Source organism: Branchiostoma belcheri, unplaced genomic scaffold, assembly GCF_001625305.1.
Source record: "Branchiostoma belcheri isolate BF01 breed outbred unplaced genomic scaffold, Haploidv18h27 scaffold93, whole genome shotgun sequence".
NCBI classification, from domain to species: domain Eukaryota; kingdom Metazoa; phylum Chordata; class Leptocardii; order Amphioxiformes; family Branchiostomatidae; genus Branchiostoma; species Branchiostoma belcheri.
The window spans coordinates 1071845-1092595 of NW_017804609.1; the positions used below are offsets into that span (position 1 = coordinate 1071845).

The 20751-nt window shown below is 41.8% G+C and overlaps 1 protein-coding gene across 1 annotated transcript in view; it reads right to left on the reverse strand.

Moving 5' to 3' along the window:
* LOC109488290 (transformation/transcription domain-associated protein-like) overlaps positions 1-20751 on the reverse strand; it is a 99798-nt gene that overhangs the window by 52129 nt on the left and 26918 nt on the right. The window contains exons 42-66 of the mRNA XM_019792483.1: positions 17534-17602; positions 16318-16437; positions 14671-14790; positions 14260-14346; positions 13555-13677; positions 13114-13170; positions 12870-12937; positions 12274-12385; positions 11645-11797; positions 11006-11107; positions 10038-10120; positions 9249-9402; positions 8134-8241; positions 7697-7770; positions 6794-6893; positions 6142-6244; positions 5649-5764; positions 4995-5090; positions 4430-4576; positions 4037-4189; positions 3290-3350; positions 2986-3079; positions 2169-2255; positions 1365-1450; positions 314-495 (exon numbers count right to left, since the gene is read on the reverse strand). Of these exons, the coding sequence (XP_019648042.1) occupies positions 314-495; positions 1365-1450; positions 2169-2255; positions 2986-3079; positions 3290-3350; positions 4037-4189; positions 4430-4576; positions 4995-5090; positions 5649-5764; positions 6142-6244; positions 6794-6893; positions 7697-7770; positions 8134-8241; positions 9249-9402; positions 10038-10120; positions 11006-11107; positions 11645-11797; positions 12274-12385; positions 12870-12937; positions 13114-13170; positions 13555-13677; positions 14260-14346; positions 14671-14790; positions 16318-16437; positions 17534-17602 (2655 nt within the window). The remainder of the gene's footprint in view (positions 1-313; positions 496-1364; positions 1451-2168; positions 2256-2985; positions 3080-3289; positions 3351-4036; positions 4190-4429; positions 4577-4994; positions 5091-5648; positions 5765-6141; positions 6245-6793; positions 6894-7696; positions 7771-8133; positions 8242-9248; positions 9403-10037; positions 10121-11005; positions 11108-11644; positions 11798-12273; positions 12386-12869; positions 12938-13113; positions 13171-13554; positions 13678-14259; positions 14347-14670; positions 14791-16317; positions 16438-17533; positions 17603-20751) is intronic.

Here is a 20751-nt window from a genome sequence, read left to right on the forward strand (position 1 = left end):
ACAAAAGAAAGTGGAGGGCTCTTGCAGTTGTTGCCGCGTGACAGAGAAGATAGACCCTATGTACAGTATTTACAGGTTCCAGGAAAATTAGCTTTTTTCAGGCAGCAAGAAGCATAATATGATCAAGCTATATTCTATAGGAAATGCTCCCTGATTTAGCTCTATGGTAAACTTTTAAGTTGAAAAGTTTCTTGTGGCCAGGTTACTCTGGCTCCAAATTAGCTCTGTACCGAGTTTCTAATCTAAGTCGACCATCATAGGTCTGAAAAATTTCTCCATGATCCCAAGTTTTTCACAATTATACAGTCCTTACCTTAATCTTGATCCACTCCTCCATGATCCTTGTGATGGCCTTGAGGATCTTAGCGTCGGGCGAGCGTTCGATCAGCTGAGTCAGGATCACCTGGATGAAGTTTTTCCTCATCTCCGCGCTCATGACGGCCACTCGGGTCTTTATCAGGTCCAGGCTCAGGATTATCAGGTCACTGGACACTGCTTAGTAAGATTGGCAAGATTATTATCATTTTAGTGACAATCAGTTTTTTCTGTCTTGCATGCAGGCATGCTATATAGCACGGTAGCTGGTTACCGAGTATATTACACAGAATGACTTGCGTGTTGTTTACTGATGATGCCCCTACTGTACTGTACTAAGAAAAAAAGAGTTTTAACACCTCAATCCTTAGTTGATATCTCTGGTGCTTGAATACATAACTTATTTCTTTTACAAGGTACCCAGTATTCGATATTTTGTAGTTGGAGAATTGTGAGGCTCCAGAAAAGGTGTTATTTATTTGCAATTCTGTCTTATATCATTGAAGAGATTCATTTGTCACGTATAGATACAGTTCCTAGTGAATTCTTTCATCAGTGACAACTTTGGAAGGATAAGGATACTAACCTCCAAATTTTCGATGGCTATCAGTCCATCTTGTTCACGGAGTGGCCTAATCTCGCGAGAGCGCGAGACTAGGCCCGAGACTTGCATCGGTCTGTCTTACTTACTTACCCTTACTCCGGAGGGAGGCAGCAGGGGGTGGGACCCGACAGACCGATGCAAGTCTCGGGCCTAGTCTCGCGCTCTCGCGAGATTAGGCCACTCCGTGAACAGGATGGACTGATAGCCATCGAAAATTTGGAGGTTAGTATCCTTATCCTTCCAAAGTTGTCACTGATGAAAGAATTCACTAGGAACTGTCTTATATCAGAGTGTAAAACTGTTGCTGGGAAGCAGACTGGCCTAAACACTAGACAGGTCATTCACACGTACACTATAGTATTCAGCCCTCATGCCCAGTAAGCCTGTGACTTGCACATCTTAGAATCGAGAGGCTCTAAAAGAGATTGAGAAACTGAGTCCTTACTTGCAGTTCCCTCTCCAGCGGCTGCTGCAGGTGTCAAATGTTCCCTCACCATCTTCTGTAGTGTCCGCATGAACACAGAGATCAACCTGCAAAAAACATACAGGTGAGGGATGAACAAGCACTGCAGGAAGCTTTGTCATTTCTCTCTCTCTCTTGGCCTTGCTTTGTTGTCAAAGATTCAGGGGCCCTTGATGTAGTGATGTGAACTAAGTAAATGTGTTAGGACTGCTCCACCCACGCATACCAAGGCAGAACAAGGCCACGCACCAGTAATAGAGGACAGATGTTAGGATTAGCCCTCCTACAAACCTGTCACTGTATACATGAACACCGTAGAGTACAGTCATGAAAACTCCTCCAGTGTGAGATTCATTATTGAGTATTCTTGAGTGTTGGAGAGAACACTACAACTGGCGACGAGGATGGAATAGAAGAAGACAGATGACAGAAGAAGACAGAAGAAGACGAAAGCAAACGGTCTCAAGCCAAGACGGAAGGACGGAGAGAGCCACAGTCTTCAGAGGAGACAGCTAAGTCCAATGTCTAATGTCTTTCTTCCAAGAGAGCATCCAGAGCATGCTAGTCTAAACAAGTCCAGAGAACTTCTGCTGCAAGCTTGCTGGTGGCTCACAAGGCTGATACATGACAGACACACTCGGCAGATGAATGAATGAGTCTGGTTTTCGAGCTGTGATGGTGCGGTTCATCATACTGGCATCCAAATACCCTAACACTGAACAAGCACATACTTGCCCTATACTTGCATGAGCAAGAGATTTGATTGTAAGAATTAAGTTTCTTTACCTGTCTATGTAGCTGGCATTGTTGACACAAGCAGACTTCAGGATCCACAGAGTACCAAACAGGCTGGACGGGCTGCCATTTGCCGCTCTGTAGGAACAAAAAACAAACATCCACATTTGTCATTCTAATGTCAGAGTACCAAACAGGCTGGACGGGCTGCCATTCGCCGCTCTGCAAGGTACAAAAAACAAACATCCACATTCGTCATTCTAATGTCAGAGTACCAAACAGGCTGGACGGGCTGCCATTTGCCGCTCTGCAAGGTACAAAAAACAAACATCCACATTTGTCATTCTAAGGCCACACCAATTTAATTTCTTGGTTAACGGATTCGCCGCTTCATTTTTTTCTGATTTGCAAATAAAAATAAAAATTCAGAATCAACTGCAAAATGCTCATATTTTGCCCTGAACAGTTGAAAACAGTCCTTTTCATCCTAGTTGTTACAGTTATTCCATCTTTCAATGCAATGGTATCATTAAAAGTTCAAAATTCATTGTTTAAATTTTGAACCAGCCTGGTGTGTTGACTTCATGGCTCCTTTCGTACCATTTTGGGCCATAATACGATGCCTAGACCTTGTTTTTTTTTTTTATCGCCCGCCCGCTCCATTATTTGTCTAGAAAAATCCGTTAACCAAGAAATTAAATTGGTGTGGCCTAATGTCCGAAAATCAAACTTTGAGGACACTATTACCAAAACTTAGATGATCACTTAAGTTATCTGTCACCTTTTTTGATCTGTAAGATTCTATCCTTGCTTCACATGGTGAGATCTTTAAAAGAGGAGTCTTAAAGGAAGAGTTAGTGTTCCTTACTTCTCATAGTTGGTGAGCCCCTCGTAGATGACTTTGCCGACTGCAGCATAGAGACATTCCAGTTCCTCATACTGGGATGCAACACTCGAGGTGCCTGGGGAGGGGGGCAGAAATGTTGTTTCAAAACTATTGCTGAAAATATAATTATGAAACTTCTAATACCAGAGGGGGGGGGGCAAAAATGTTTCAGAGCAGTTGTTGCAAAGACACTCAATATGGACTTTCTTCTACAGAAGTAAAAAGAGAGCTGTTGAAAAGAAAAGGTTCAGATTTCTTTTAAAAAAAAACCTAGACTGCTACTCACTTGGTTCAGTAGGGAAGATGCTCATCAGTTTGGCCAGTAGCTGTTGGACAAATCTCACCACCTGTAATACAAATTGAATTCATGATGTATTAGGAAGAACTGGTTGAACAAGACAATAACTCAGTATTTGCTCATATATGTAAGTGTTGACTAGTTCTTTTAGAGATGTTGAAGAACCATCCCCTCCATGACTTGGTGGAGGGACTGACGAGCACGGGGAGACCCTTAAGGAACGCGGGTGGACTCAGGGTTCCCATGGCAAGAACCTCCAGACTGCAGAGGTCATTTCTGCATCAAGCCATCAGACTCTCTAATAATCAATAGCAGACCTAGTGTTGTTTTTTTTATGTTGTACATACTGTAATTGTTATGAATCTGTATGTCCTGTTTGTACCCTCGTTGTATGGTCAGCGCAATTCAGCAGTCCATATTGTTCTTTATGTACTGCTGCTAGGCTGACCACTGTTTGAATAAAGAATAAAGAATAAAGAATAGAAGAGTAAAGGATGTTGCTCAATACGCCTAAAAAGTTATCGCTGTAATTTATCCAGTAGTAAAGTTTGAGGTGCCTAATGAGTACGACTAACTACATTTTGTACAAACCTTCTGGTTTCCACAGGTCATGCACGCTGCGATGCCCCTCTGCAGGGGTTTGAAGGTGGCCAGGATGTTCTGTGGTGAACCTTGTACTTACATGTACGAAACTGTTGTGTTATACCTCATGAAACAAACATCCTAAATGCCTACCTTCTGGTTTCCACAGGTCATGCATGCTGCGATGCCCCTCTGCAGGGGTTTGAATGTGGCCAGGATGTTCTGTGGTGAGAGGGTTCCCAGCAGGTATGTCAGCAGCTCCAGGGCTGTGCAGATGTTGGCAAAGTTCGCCTGTCCGCTCTGATCCTTGGGAAAACAACCCACTTAAAACGTGCACATAGTGAACTAGCAAAGACAGACAGACAAACACACACACACACAGACAGACAGACAGACACACACACACAGACAGGCACACACACACACACACAGATACACTCGCACACACACACACATACACACACACACAGATACACTCGCGCGCGCACACACACACGCGCGCGCGCGCGCACGCACGCACGCAATGACCTAAGGACAGTTACTCACAATGGTCATAAGCAGTTTGTCTATCCAGGCCAGCCTTAGCTCGGAGTTGGGCCAGAGATCGGGTTTCAGCGCGGTCTTCACCAGGAAGACGCAGCGTTTGGACAGCATCTCACCTGGAGAACCCTGGGTTGTAGACGCCTCGTTCACCTGTACAAGACACGAAAGCAAAGGCTTAAAGATGTGCAACTGTTACTGTACCAGTGTTTTTGTTTCTTCAATCTGGGTGAAAAAATTTTTGTTCATCTCAAGATTTTTTTTTTAAATGGAAAATAAACGTCACATTTATTATAATGGTAGAAGGCACTACATGTTTTATCTTACTAACATAAGGACACCAAAAACAGTACAAGCAGATTGTGTTGAAGTCCTTTTTAATTCCAATTTTGACCAATTTTTTCTGCAAAAGTTCTTCACCTCTGGCATTCATCAGACCAGGTAATCAAAACAATCACCAGTCTTGGTATAAACACAATATACAGATTCTACAGATCCATTCAGTTGCTTGAGTAACTGTATTATTGGCACATCTGCAGCATAACTAAAGGTAAAAACTGTTGATTCCTACCTGGCAGGCAATCTTGACCAGGAAGTTGACCACGTTGTCAGCGTGGATTTTCTCAATGGGTTTGCTGACGAGTTCCACCTGCGGATTTCGGGACGGCTGGAAACAAACAACATGTTAAGTTATATAGTACATTGTATAACAGCCAGGAGGTGCACAGATTTTCAGCAAATTCTTACCACACAAAGACATCGCATATTTGATCCATGAGTGTCAATATACAGTACGTAGGATTGTGTTGTTTGAAACCTACTACAGTCTTACATACATGTATGAACTGACTAGAATATTGAGTTGACTATGAAAAATTTGGTTTTCAAGCCCTGAAGCTTTATCTGCCAGAACCATTCTCATCTAGTTTTATGTCTCAGTGGGTTAGAGTTAGGATCAGGCACAAATTTGGATAGTTTTCACTTTTCAAAGAACAGTACATTTGCCCCAGGCACCGTGTTGGATATACTAATGTCCAGAATGGTGCCTGGATACAACCCTACCCAAAAGCCAGCTGTACTCACCGTAGCCAGGTGGTGCTAACAAATATCTACTCCATAATAGTTCTAGGGAAAAATCTGTCAGCTGTACTCACCGTAGCCAGGTGGTGCTAACAAATATCTACTCCATAATAGTTCTAGGGAAAAATCTGTCAGCTGTACTCACCGTAGCCGTCTGTGACGAGTGTCGGACACGCTTTGAGTCCTGCGGAGACTCCACCGACATGGCACGCTTGACCTGCGAGGTCGTCGGCACGGAGACGCCCTCCAAGGGGGTGATCTGGGCGGAGGGGGAGGGGGGTAGTGTTAGATGTCAGCTCAACAATTTAGTACAGAAAATTAACATTTGTCAAAACTAGACACTTAAGGTAACATTTGCAAAGCAAAGGCATAATGTTTACCTCCGCATACATGTACACATGGTCTGCTTTGTTGATTCTTGCTCAAACACATTCATACATGTATATATGGTCAGACTGGAGTCTAAATAAATCCCTCCTGCTATAAAATTGCAACATGATGTAACCCAACACTAGTTACCATGGTGACAGACGTCTGGTTCAGGTCATTGACCTTGTTTGTTTGGAGAAGAAGAGGAAGAAGAAACAGAGCAAAAACAATATGTTTCCTTCTAAGGTAAACATAATAAATGTCCCACTCCCCTTCAGTCTGCTGCTCCTGTTCATCCTTGACCCTCTGCATCTCCCACTTCACGATGACCTCACACAGTTCCACGGCCAGACGCCGGTGCTCAATTGACGCCTGCAGGACAGCACAAAATATGATTAGATGGTGCTGACAGATGAACTGTTGAGTTTTATATTGATGCTCTATCTTTCATTTTTACCATGAATAACTAGTGATTCCACGGCCAGACGGCGGTGCTCAATCAACGCCTGGGAAGGGGGAAGCAGGACTGGTTGTTTTTCAAAATTTTCTGAACTTTCATGTAATCAACTTCATATGGCAGTGAAACAAATTTCAAGCTGAAAAGCAACCCTATCACTACAGTCTGCAATTCAAGATCCACATCATGTAATCATTTTCAAGTCTATTACTTTTTATTTATTTACTGGTTTGGCTGTTCAACCCTCACAGCCAGGGCAGCCCAACTAGCCAGTTGCTATATCACAAGGGGCTTGTCCTGCTGACAAGACATGACAAAACATTACAGCAACATGTACAGGTGGCTTAACAATATATAATTATAATAATTATTCTTTTGTAGATCAAAACTTCCTAGTACAAAGGAACTAAATACATTGTAAGTGAGAAGAATTGAGTTCAAGTTGAGAAATCTGAGGTCCTTACACTCGGAGTGAAGCCCAACCTCTGCATAGAGCTGACCATGTGCTGAATAAGGTGGTGCCTGACTGGATAGTACACCTTATAGTGACGCACCAGCAGTTGGCTGGAATATAGATTGATAGTAATATTTATAATCATCATAAATTAACATAAAAATAGAACATTGTGTGGTGCCTGATAGGGTAAGGCACAAGCACAAGTGATGCAAGCAGTTGGTTGGAATATTATGATGATGGCTGGAATATATTAAGATAATTATAATTATCATAAATTAACATTCATATAGTGTGGTGCCTGACAGATTAATGTTGCACTTAGCAATCTGCTGTGAAAAGAGTATTGCAGGGCTCGAAATTAACATTGTCCCAGTGTCAAATGACACTAAATTTTCAGCTTGGGACAATTCAAATTACGTTTCGGGACAATTTTGGGGCAATTGGAAAATTCTAAGACCATCCACGTCATTTGGGAACGTGATCCATCCATCCCTGCTGCAGACTGCTGGCAGCCTATAAATATATAATACTCTGACAAACATTTAAATTTGACCAATCAGGGATTCCAAATATCAGGGACGGTGCCATGCCCATGATATTATGATCATGTATTTCCCTACATTTACTAATAAAGTGGACTTCAAGTTGTACAAATTCAGTTGTTATTTTCTTATTTTTGTCATCAACTTATTTCCTGAAAAGCAGGCTGGGACAGTCCATCTTCAGTTCGGGACAATTGAAATCTATGTTCGGGACAATTCTGGGACAATAGTGAAAAAAGTTAATTTCGAGGCCTGGTATTGTGATCACTATTTGCTTATTACGTGTTTCCTTCAGCATGCATGGATAGTAAAGCACTTACAAGGCAGTATTTCTCCCCTGCAGTTTCCAGTATACTATAATTACTTACAGCATGTGCACTAGTTGTGCCACAGTGTGCCCCTCCTCTACTATAATCTTCTTGGTCCAGTGGGTCAGCATCGCCTGGGAAAAAACAACACAACAATCAGTCACAGACAGCATCACCATTAAAGCTTTCCCTCAGCTAAAACTGGACATTAAACAATTTTTCTATACATACAAATTTCAATTGGGGATTCATCAAACTACAGTAACTCAATTTTGTGGATTTCTCATTGGCAGAGGTCTTCATTACAAATCATTCTTTTTATTAATTTTCACAAACACAAAATGGAAACCTACATTGTAATACTGAAAGGAATACAGGAAAACTAATTATACTGAAAGGACATGTGGGACACCAAAACACAGATAGATAAAACCATGAGAAAACAATGAGGATAAGGTATAACAGGTTGCACTCTTGGCACTGGTCTTTGTTCTTACATTTCCATCCTCCATGCGTGCAGGCATGGCCGGTGTGAGAATCTCCAGTGCCTGTTGTACCACTTTCCTGGCCTCCAGTGCATGGGCCTTCAGTAGGCTGTGGAACACCTACAGTAGGGGACAGTAACATCACAGTTAACAGTAACAACTGGTAACCAACATCACAGTTAACAGTAACAACTGGTAACCAAGCCTAACTCTAACCCTTCCTGGCTTCCAGGGCATGGGCCTTCAGTAGGCTGTGGAACACCTACAGTAGGGGACAGTAACATCACAGTTAACAGTAACAACTGGTAACCAAGCCTAACTCTAACCCTTCCTGGCTTCCAGTGCATGGGCCTTCAGTAGGCTGTGGAACACCTACTCTCATCTGCCGAATAAACATACGGGTACGTTTATTTTTTTGGGCCCAAACATCCACCCAGTATGTTCTTATTTTGCACAGTACGTTTATTAATTTTTTGAAAACCAGTAATTTTTTTCAACTTCGTGTGAAAAAAATTGACAAATCATCAACGTGAAGACGTTTATAAATGCGTATTGTAGCGAGAAACTTGTCATTTTCGGGCCGGTTTTTGCAATCACCGCGTGCATAAATTCGTCTGAATGTTCTATTGTCATGGGTGGTGCTTATCAAAATACGAAATATTAAATGCCTTCTTTTTTTTCTAAATTCCTAATTGCAAATAACACTTAAAGATTTGTGCATATATCAGTAAGGGCGCATTTTAGTACAAGAGACACAGGTTACCCGTCAATTTTGGTAATTTTCTGGGGGGTACGTTTATTCCGGGGGTATGTTTATTTGATTTTGAAGATTTGTCCGGGGGGTACGTTTATTCCGGGGGGTATGTTTATTCGGCAGATGAGAGTACATGTACAAAAGAACAAGGATGTATACTATTATTAGTTATAGTCACAAAATGTACATACCCACAACAGGTACTGTGATAAATCTAACCCTAACACTTCTGTATTATGTAGCCAGTGAACTGCAAACCCATCAAGTCTGTACTACTACCAGTACTACAAAAGTGGTGTAAAGAACTGACAGAATGGATTTCAAAGATTGTAGTTTTCCATTACACCTGGTCTAGTGAAAACAAATCTAGTACCTGCAGGACAATCCTCTTATGTATGGCGAACTTGGCGATGATGTGAGACAGCAGTAGGTGGCCGTGGTACTTGGTAGCCGGATCCACACAGTTCTTGGGCAGGAGACACGGCCAGGCAAATGTCATCAGCCGGCGTAGCTTGTTTCCTTGTCTCCTGGGGAGCAACCGGCAAAGAATGTTTACCACAGTTGGAAACAAAGGCTTTGTGTAGCCTTTTCCCTTAAGAACAAAATAGTTTAATTGCTTTCAAAGGCAATCAGTTACTATATTTCTGAAAGCTTGTTTCCTTGTCTCCTTGGGAGCAATGGGCACGGAATGTTTATCAGGGCTTGAAACACAGGCTTCGGTTACATGTATGTAGCCTTTCCCTTTGTTAAGGATAAATTGAAATTAAAATACCTACAGAATAACAAAAATAAACACTGCTGAAGCTTGTTTCCTTGTCTCCTGAGGGGCAACAGGCATGCACAGAATGTTCACCAGCATTACAAGTTTGTTACTTTGTTTGCTACTTATTTATTTCACCAGGTGAAGACATTTTGCCAAAATGTATACTGTCTGTCTTAAATTAAGAATAATTTTGTAAGCTCTAGGTAACATATAACATAACACTGTATGAAACAAGCCAGAACTCAACATCTCTCTGCTGCAAAAACAATACTTTTAAATTGGACTTCTCAGCAGAATCCTCACGGCATCCTGGTGGAAGAGCAGAAGAGCACTAAGGTGCTGGCTGTTTGTTTGTTTGTTTGTTTGTTTGTTTGTTTGTTTGTTTGTTTGTTTACTCACTTGTTGGCTGCGTCATGGATGTGTGGAGAAGCCTGTTCAACCAGCAAAGCCGAGAATTGCAGTAGTAAAATCCTCACGGCATCCTGGTGGGAAAGCACTAAGGTGCTTGGTTGGCCTCGAGACTGTAGGATAAGGAGGGGGCAAGCCAGCGTTTACAGTGGGGAGGCACCCAAGCAGACAGGGATAGTACAGGAGATATACCAGGGGACTCACTAATCTACAAGCAGAGGTTATTTTTTTGTCACTTACAAAATTTTTAGCAGTGACTGTAATTTCTTTTTGCCTTCTTTTGAATTTTCTTTTTGAAAATGAAAGAAATTGCGGCCACTTCTAGGAAAACATAAACATCAAATCATGGAAAGCTGAGAAAAAAATTTAAAAATGAACAACCAATCGAAACCTCTGCTTGTAGAGTAGGGAGTCCAGACATTTTACTCTACTGAATATTCTAACACCGTAAGGAAATATTGAACAAAAAGGGATGGCAGAAAACCAGTCAGACACCAGCTAAAGCTGAGCTTACGTAGATCACATACAGTACGTCCTTAAAGTTACAAAAGATGTTCTGCTGAAGTGCTTTACAAATTGCAGATTTTGCGCAGGCACAGTACATTCTGCCAACATGCTTATAGTATACATTCAAACTCTCAACAGAGCTGAGCTTACATGCCTATAGTATACAATTACAAGCTCTATTTTCAGCAATCTTCACTAAGCTATTTTTCTTGATTCTCAGACATTTGAACCAAAATTCAACAGATATAAGTTAGACAATTGAAGGAAAACCTGAATTTGACAAAAAATTTTAAAAAAATGAATTTGACAAAAAATGAGAAAATTAGCAGAAAATTCTAAATCAAAAACCATCATTACAAGGCCAATCATTACAAACTACAAACAAGTGTTAGTAACATGAGTAAACAAAGGCTCAAACAAAAAATAAACCAAAAAACGAACGAGGCTCGTACCGTGTGTCCGTATGGGTTCTCAGGGTCGATAACTTTATTGATGAAGACACTGATGAGGTTGGTTTCATCATCAGACTCTGGGGTTGGGGGGCCTCCGATCAGCTGGGAATAAAAATGATATACGATGTACAGTGTAAGATAGCTGTAAAAAAACTCTGTTACTGTAACAAATTAAGGTTGGTTTCATCATCAGACTCGGGAGTTGGGGGGCCTCCGATCAGCTGGGAATTCAGAATCAGAATATACATTTTATAGGTTGAGGTAGGACTCTATACTCTATACAAAACTTTTTTAAGCTGGCAATATAGGGTGATGGACTCTGATCAGCTGAATTCAGATTATAGTGTGAGGTGGGGTTTTCTACATTCCTCTATAGAAAATTATGAATAAAACTCTGACCGTAGAATTCCATGGAAAACTCTACACAAAACTCTATGCAAAACTTTTCCTGAATTTTGAAAAATTCTTCTAAATCACTGTAAAACCCTAAATAAAACTTTAGAAGAGTTTAAAAGAAGAGAACTTTACTCGACAGAAAACTGTGTAGAACTCAATAGAAAAGTCTGTAGAACTATATAGAAAACTGTAAGGAACGCCGTACTCCTCTTAACAATAGAAAACTGTAAAACCCCTCCCTACCTTCTCCCCCTGTCCGTTCTGGAAAGCTGTGCTGAACATGGGGATCAGGATGTGCTGTAGAGCTTTTGCTTTAAGCTCTTGAGGAAAACTCTGGTCGTGGAACAGCTTCACAAACTCCAAGAAGATGGTCCTCTTCTGGTCTATACTCGTCACCTGTGGACAAGAATAAGGAGATTCTAATCATCAGATTCTGCAGTTCCTTTAAGAACTATTCCTTGAAATATATGAGGTGAGTGAGAGTGTGTAAGATACAAGATTCCTTGTTTCACAAAAGACTACAAAAGTGTAGAAGATGAAAAGTGTTCAAAAAGGAAAGATGCTAGCAAAATTTGACTTTGTCATGCAGTTCCTTAAAAACTATTCCTTGTAGAACTATTCCTTTAATAAATAACTAAGGTATAAGTAAGTTTAGTACACAAGAGACTACAAAAGTGAAGAAGATGAGTAGTGCTCAAAAGGGAAAGAGGTTAGCAAAATTTCGTGTCCTGAAAGTCTATGAAAGCAAAAGTGTTGAAAATAAAAAGTCTATGAAAATGAAAGTGTTGAAAATAAAAAGTCTATGAAAATGAAAGTGTTGAAAATAAAAAGTCTATGAAAATGAAAGTGTTGAAAATGAAAAGTGAGAGTACCTTGTAGAGCTCCTCCTCCAGGAACGTCTTGAGAAAGTGAAAGTTGGAGATGAAGCGCAGGGTGAACGCCCTCAGCAGCTGGAACAGCAGCTCAACCTCCCCGGGGTTCTGCCTGCAAGTCGTCATGGAAACAGTTGTCATGGGAACAGTCGTCATGACAACAATCATCATGGGAACAGTCGTCATGGGAACAGTAATTGAAACAGTCATCTTAGCAACAGTCGTCATGGAAACAGTTGTCATGGAAGTCGTCATGGAAACAGTCGTCATGGAAACAGTCGCCATGGCAACAATCATGGCAACAGTCATCATCACAACAGTCGTCATGGGAACAGTCAACATGGAAACAGTCGTCATCGAAATGGTCATCATGGGAACAGTAATTCAAACAGTCATCATGGCTGCAGTCACCATGCAACAGTCACCTTGGTAACAGTTGTCATGGTGATAGTTCTCATGAAAACAGTCATCATGGAAACAGTCATCATGGAAACAGTCATCATGACAACAATCATGGCAAGTCATCATGGCAACAGTCAACAAGACATAATCTGGTACAAGACATTGGGAAGAAATGTCTAAGACGTTGTGCTTACTTGACACAGCTGAGGAGACACTTGACGAGCAGCTTGGGTTCCCGCCAGTACGAGATGCTCAACTGCTCCTTAAGAAACAAGACAAGAGACAAGTCAGAGACAAGTCGGTCAGGTTCTTTCTCTCCTTAATGAGAAAGAGTGAAAACTTCTGTAAAAATACTAAAACTCACATAACAGTATATCGGTATACAAATATACAGTCTGATAATAGCAAAAGTCTAACTGCGAAGACATTTTCCCTGACCTTGCTGTGTTTCTCCTGGAAGTCATCTGATATCCAGATCTGCTTCAGGTGGCTCATCTGGAAGGAACAACAAATAATTTAAGAAAACATACCTAAGTCTCAGGACTTAATTAGTGCACCTGTTTTGCCTTCCCTTTCATCCAAATAAACAAATAAAAGATTAAGTTAAGTCCTTAAGACTAAACAAGTGTACTCTAGGTGGTGTTGAAAAAAGACACAGCAAGTTTGGAACACAACTCCATGAGAAGCATTGGGTGTTTACTAAGACAGGCTGGGCCATGCTTAACTTATATTGACTTGTATGCGTTGCAACAGGCTTGGTCCCTGGCTAGGTTGCTACTTACCAACATTGGATGTTTACTAAGCCAGGCCGGGTCGTGCTTGACCAGGATGCTGTAGATGTGGGTTTTACCCTGGGTTTTACCGTGGGTTGTGACTTACCAGCATGGGATGCTTGCTCAGCCAGGCCGGGTCGTGCTTCACCAGAATACTGTAGATGTGGATGGCCTGATACTGGAGCTCCTGCTGGGTCAGGTAATTCGGACTTCCCGGCCGCAAACCACCCTGGAAAAAAGGGAAAAAGAGGAAAGATGTTGAGAAAAAACATCTAAAACATTTTGGATGTAAAGGACATTGAGTAAAACAACCCCCATGGGTACAGAAGTGACTGTGAAAATACTGCGCATAAAAGTACAGTGAAAAACTCAGGAATGCCAGTACAGGATAGGTTTTACCAAAGAAACTTCAAGAGCTAAGAGAGCTCGCAAGACAGAAGACACAGTGGAAGGAGATGAAGGAAGACTGAACAAGCAGCTGCAGGAAGTTTTCTTACTACTGTAGATGCAGATGAAAATACTGCGCATAAAAGTATGGGAAAAGATCTAGAGGAAGACCACGGAAGACATGGCTGGCATGTGTACTGGAAGATGCCAGGACGACCATGCAACAACCCAGTCTGACCCTAGAGGACCTGAAGACGATTGCCCACGACTGCCAAGTATGGCGCAGGACGCTGTGCAGACGGAGGGACGACTTTGACGCAGGCCACTCACAGAGATGAGGAGACCTACTCAAGTACAAGTACAAGTAAGTAGATGCAGAATACAGTGGGTGATGATAAATCATAATGATAGGTATTACCTTGACTGTGCTCAGCGCAACATTTGCCAGTTTGAGTGGGTTTGCCTGGATCACGTCTCGGAAAGGTTTGGCCTCTTCTCTCTTCAGCATGGCCTGCAGGGAAAAACAACAGAATCAGTTTCATTTTCAGATGTAAAGTAAGCCTGGGGTAAAATCTAAGAAATTATTAAATTTGAGACTGCCATATTTTGTCTACAAGTCTCAAAAATCCAGTTAACCATGTCGACTTGAAAGTTTCCTTACATTATCGTTGAAGAGGTTCTAGCAAGAATAGGTCACTTGATGACCAAGTGGACGTCGAAAAATTGGTGCATGTTTTCTAGCTTTCAAAATAGTCACTGAAAGATGAATATTCTTTAACTGTTCCTTATATAAGAACTAGAAACTACTGAACAGTGAAAGTATGAATGTCCTTACAGTGAAAGTCCTGTTGGTCTGAGGCTCCTTGAGGTGTGCTTCTTGGATGAAGAGGTCGACACTCTGGGCAGGGTAACGCAGAAGGAACTTCATCAGGGGGTCTCGGAACGGACTACCAATCTGGAGGGGGGGGCAGGAGGGGTTAGTCTACAGACATCAAGTAAGTGACATCACAGATCTACATACTATTAATAATGAATAAGTTTGCATACGGCTATTCCGAGATCAGGGTGCGCCAAAGGGTTGCACTTGGGCCAATTTTTCAAGTTTTATATTTTTCTACTTTCAGTGCAGAAAATCGCACTAGAGGTGTTGCCATACATTGCACTTTTTAAATTTTTGGATAGAGACGTTTGGTTCAAAAGTTGTGCTCTTCCAAACTTAGCCCACTCATTTCAGATGTGGCCGGCAACGGACACTACAGCTAAGCTGTAGTAAGCTGTAGTGTCCGTTGCCGGCCACATCTGGCCACTCAAGTACATGACAAGAACACCAAATCTTGCAAGACCTGTCATTTAGGGGTTGACAAAATGCTACAGAAGTAACATAAATGACAAAATTACTTCAAAATTGCAACAAAATGCAATTAATGTACCTACATGGTATACTTGGCAACGGACACTACATGGCAACGGACACTACACCCTTGAGGTTTTTTGACATTATTTCATATAATTACAGCAATAGACTGAAATAGCTACTGTGTTTTAAGTCAGCATCTTCAGCTGTTTCAGAACCTGAAATCATATGCACCACAGCTTTTTCTATTTTAAGTTATTACCGAGCAACGGACACTACACATTTTCTCGGACAAAAAAGACAGGTAACTGTAAGCCATCAGCCATATTAACCCAAAGGACAAGCAACATAAAAACACATGTTTTGTGTCATATATGGATGTACCTTGCATAACATGCAAAATGGCCAGTTCTATCACCATCCTTTTTAGTACAGGGAGATAAGTTAATTGCAATGTGTTAATTTATGAATTTTACATAACGTGTACAACATATTGATAAATGCGCTCTAGAAAAGAGAAATTTCCAATCATCATCTAGGTTTTTTGACAAAAAATATCAGACTGAGCATGTCTGAACATATTGCAAATTCTTTTCATTCCTATTTTTTTGTTCCCAAATTACTTAAAAGCACATTTCAAAAACTGGCATTTTTCAAGTGCAACAGCATAACGTAGATTTTATGCCAATTTCTGGTCTTAAATTGGCCATAGCATAAGTTTTAAACATCTTAACACCAAATCTCTTCCTGATTGTCTGGAAAATAACTGTACTAGTATAACAAGTTTGATAAATGTCAACAGAATGCGATAAATACAGAGTAAGATTGACATAACGATGTACGATGCCATTGGCGCACCCTGATCTCGGAATAGCCGCTATTATTAAGGAAAACATTATTTTTGCAGTTTCTTCTTCTTCTGTTTCTAACAAACAAGCATGAACTGAAATGGTCAAATGTTTTTTAACCTAACTTTGGAGAATTTGCCTAATTTTGGAGGATATTTAACCTAATTTTGAAGGACTTTTTAACCTAATTTTGGAGGATTTCTGCCTAAGTTTTGTGATTTTTAACCTACATTGTAATTTTGGAGAATTTTAGCATAATTTTGGAGTATTTCTGTTTTACCTCGAGCAGCAGAGCGCGTTCTGCCTTCAGCACCAAGGTCACCAGAGGGTCAATCATCTTGATGGAGGCGGCAGGGATGGTGTGGAACATGTGGATGATCGCTGCACACACCTTTATCACCTGTCAATCAAACCATGGCAACCATCAATCAAATGATGGCAACTGTCAAACCATGGCAACTGTCAATCAACAACTGTCAAACCTTGGCAACTGTTATTCAAACCATGGCAACACACACCTTTATCAAACCATGGCAACAGGGAACAGTAGACTGTCAATAAAACCATAGCAGCTGTCAATCAAACCATTGTAATATATGTAACCAAGTAACACATTAAGAAGTGAGTGTGGTCTTAAATCATTGTGTTTACAAGACTAAGACGTATCAGAGGACAGTAAAGAGTGGTGAGTGCAGAATTATCCTTAGAAAAGTGAAGACAGTGTATACATAATTATGATTATTCTTTACAACAAGAACAGTGAAGCTCATCTTTGGAACAGAAACAGACACAACTAAAGAAGTTGACAGAGGAATAAAAGTTGTTAAGAATTCCCTTCCATCCTACCTGACAGTCGGTCACGAATCCCTAAGAAAGCGTTTTAAGGGGAGAAGAAGAAGAAACGTCATGTCAAGTTGCGTCTGTAAGCATCAGTAAGACTCAGCCAGATGACAGATGTATTATGTCCAGAACCATGTCTACATGTATCTAGTTCTGTGCCTGAATGGTTAGGGTTAGGATCAGGCACGGTTCTGGATAGTCTCTGCACATCCAAGAACATAGATTTGCCCCTGGCACAGTTCTGGATAGACTCCACGTATCCAAGAATGTAGATTTTTCCCAGGCAAAGTTCTGGATATCATGTAGACTATCCAGAATTGTTCTGGATAAAGCATGGTTCTGGATACACATGGACTATCCGGAACTGTGTCTGAGTATGGTTCTGGATAAAGCACAGTTCTGGATATGGACTGTCCAGAACCATGGCTGAGTGTGATTCTGGATAAAGTACACTTCTGGGTACACTTCGACTATCCAGAATCATACCTAAGCACACTTCTGGGTACACTTAGACTATCCAGAATCATACCTAAGCACAGTTCTGGATACACTTGGACTATCCAGAACTGTGCCTGAACATGGTTCCAGACAAAGCACGGTTCTGGATACGACAATTTTAGCGATACTTTAAGAAAGACAGGAGGAAGTTGACTCACATTTCCATCGGTGCGCTGTCCCCCCTTCTGTGCAATAATGGCCACGTCCATCCACTTCTTAAGGTGGGCCTGGCAAAACAAACACAACAAAATCAAACATCATAAAATAAATTATCATCTATCCCTAATAATTCGACTGTTTGAGCCTCAGATGATTTTTTTTTCTTCCTTTTTGAGAACAGGCAAAAATCAGTGCGCGTGCGGATGTCATCCATAAAATTAAGGCCGTGTGGCCTATAATGTTTCTTAGCAATTCTGCTTGCTGAATCCATTTTCCGGAACTGGAAGCTGCTAATTTCCTCTTCAAACAATTTCAGTCTGACCTATCTAAAACGTTGACGTAAACAGAAAAATTAGCTTCTATAAAACATGACTTATTCAACTCCACCGCCTTTAAAAAAAAGGCTTTTTGAGAGAACGATTTATTTCTTTGACGCTGGTGAATCAAGCCGCACGCATCTGACTGACGATTTGGCCATAACGTTCTTTAACAAACTGTATAAAATTGCGCGAGCTACAATTTCTCCAGATACGCACCGAAAATATCTACAAATCAACATGGATCGTCGCCTTAGCGTTCTCAAGGTATGGTTGCTGTTAAGTGTCGTACAATTCGCGGCCGAGAATGAGTCTTGTTCTCCAAAATGTAGCTGGGCAAGCTGCTCTGACGGTCGGCTTCAGTTCAGCGGGAGTTGGTTTAAGACTAGAAAGGTCAACCACCCTTGTCTCACGTGCGATCGTGGTTTGGAAGATCCAGGATCTCTTCCCGATGTTTCATGCTTTGGTCACCCGAAATGGGTCGGCGTCAGAGGGGTTCCGTTTGGCATTCTGTCGGCAGCAAAGTTGCCCATCCCAGAGCCGACACAACTGGCTTTCCTCACCTTGGTCGATACCGAAATTACGGACTTGGAGCAAAACAGCTTAGCAAACCTTCCGCACTTACAGGAGCTGCACTTGGAATTCAACAACCTGACTGAAGTAAAAACCAGCTACTTTACAGGTCTAAATGATAGTTTGAGGCATCTTCGAATCTTGTCTCTCGCACACAACAAAATTTCACACCTAGAATCAGGTTGCTTCCGAGACCTCACTGGTCTTTGGGAGTTAATACTTTGGAGTAACCAGGTAAGGTCTATAGACCATTCTACTTTCCTGGGTCTTGGTTTGCTGAGGGAACTTGTTCTTGGGTTAAATCGTATTGAAACATTCTGTTGTAGAACTTTTCAATCTTTCAACCAGCCTTTCCTTCGCCTCGTAGACTTGAGGAGGAACAGATTGGTTCAAGCATGTCTCAGCGATGAGCTAATTAGCGGTTTTGACCGGCACGTGCACCTACCCATGGAATCCTTGATCATGAAACTTTCAAATACCCAGAGCATCGCCACTCCTGTCACAAAACTGTGGAGCCTCTTTTTAAACACTAGTCCTAGAAGACAAGAGCTATCTGTTGTTCTCGAGAACTTCAGTCTTTGTTTTCATCATGGCGACCACGAAAAGAAATACCGGATAGAGTGGAAAGAGGTGGAATCCAAAGATTATGTTTTCGACGCTTCCCCCTGTTTTACCTTACTCAGATCGGACACTCTACCAAAGTCAGCAACGGCTGTGGCACCATTCGTTGTTGTTTTAGCTAAACCAGGCTTATCTGACAGACAGCAGTGTGTTCTTGCTTGGAAGCGCCCAAAAGGTGTTGAGTTGCCACTGAGGGATAGTCTGAGCATTCGGCTTGTTACTATGGATACCGAGACACACAAAAATAGCGGCTATACAGCACTTATATTCACTGAGAAGTCAACAGAAGTGGGAAACAGTTCAAATATTCGGGAGGGTAGGAAACAGCAACGCAATGACCTTGAAGAAATCAGGAACGTGACCTGTATTTCTCTCACCCCAGACAAAGCTTACTCTTCGGTATTTGTAGCTAGTCCTACGCAAATTACAAAATGTACCTCCGGGAAAGTCGGCGTGGAAAACCACGTTCAAAACACTACAGAGAATAATACAGTCGCATACAATATCACTGAGATAAATAGCTTTAATCTAAAAGATAAAACCACACGAGCAACAATGACTCACAGAACACATTCAGAAAAGGAACATGTCCCCATGGGGTTGATTTTGGCATTGGCCATCGTGGGACTTTTTTGCCTAGTGCTTATCTTAGCCTATGTTTATAGAAAACATTTCGCTGTGCAAAATAATGACAGGCATGCAAGGCAAGGCAAGGATACAACCAAACAAATTCAACCGGCGATGACTGTAGCGATGAAAAGTATAAAAGCAAGAAGAGCATCGTCGCCTCCAGTTGTGGCACTTCAGGACACAACTCTAACGTCACATCTCCAACGTCAGTTATCGGCACCTAATGTTGCAAAAAACAGAAGAGTCGCCAATCACACCTCATCCGATGCCCCCCATTATTGGGAAATTCCGGACGCTCTCGTAGATTCCACCTACCAACCTGCCCCGGGAAAACTGGACGCCCCGCATTACTGGGAAATCCCGGACACCCTGGTTGACTTCGTTCCAACTTTGGACGAAATCGACACCCCTCGGGAAATCCCGAACGCTCGCGTGAGCTCCACTCGCCAGCATCCGACAACAGACGATCGTGACGAGACCCAGTATCGGGAAATCCCTAACTCCGACACCGTTCCAGGCCCCCAGCAGTTGTCTTCACTTCCTATTGACACGTCTGTCTGTAGGACAGTCTCAGATAACAATACAACTAACAGTACACCAAGGCCACCATCTCTTACACCAAGGCCACCATCTCTTCAGCATCAGTACTGCAATATTCCAGATGAAGATGGTGATTCTACCACCTTCTACGCATCAGCAATGGGAGCACACTACTTCACTGTCACTAAGAGCGAGGACAATCGTCGACTATACGAAGGCGTCGCCTCTAGATCTACCACAACAATACAGACAGGCGACGAACATTCGATTCCGGCCACATAACGTCCAAACGGCCTCAGTGTTAGGTCCGGATCCTGAAAACTAAAATTTGCATACTTGTGACTCGCTACATGCGCGCGGCCTTTACCCGAATCGACTACGTTCAAAGCTTAAGAGACACGGGGGACGCCATACGCGTTCTGCAATTTTTAACCACTGTTGTTCCCAGTCACTTTTACGTGATATGTTCAATATTATCAATTGATATCGTTATCATACACTAATGTAAAATGATATATGAAGTATACAGCAAATTG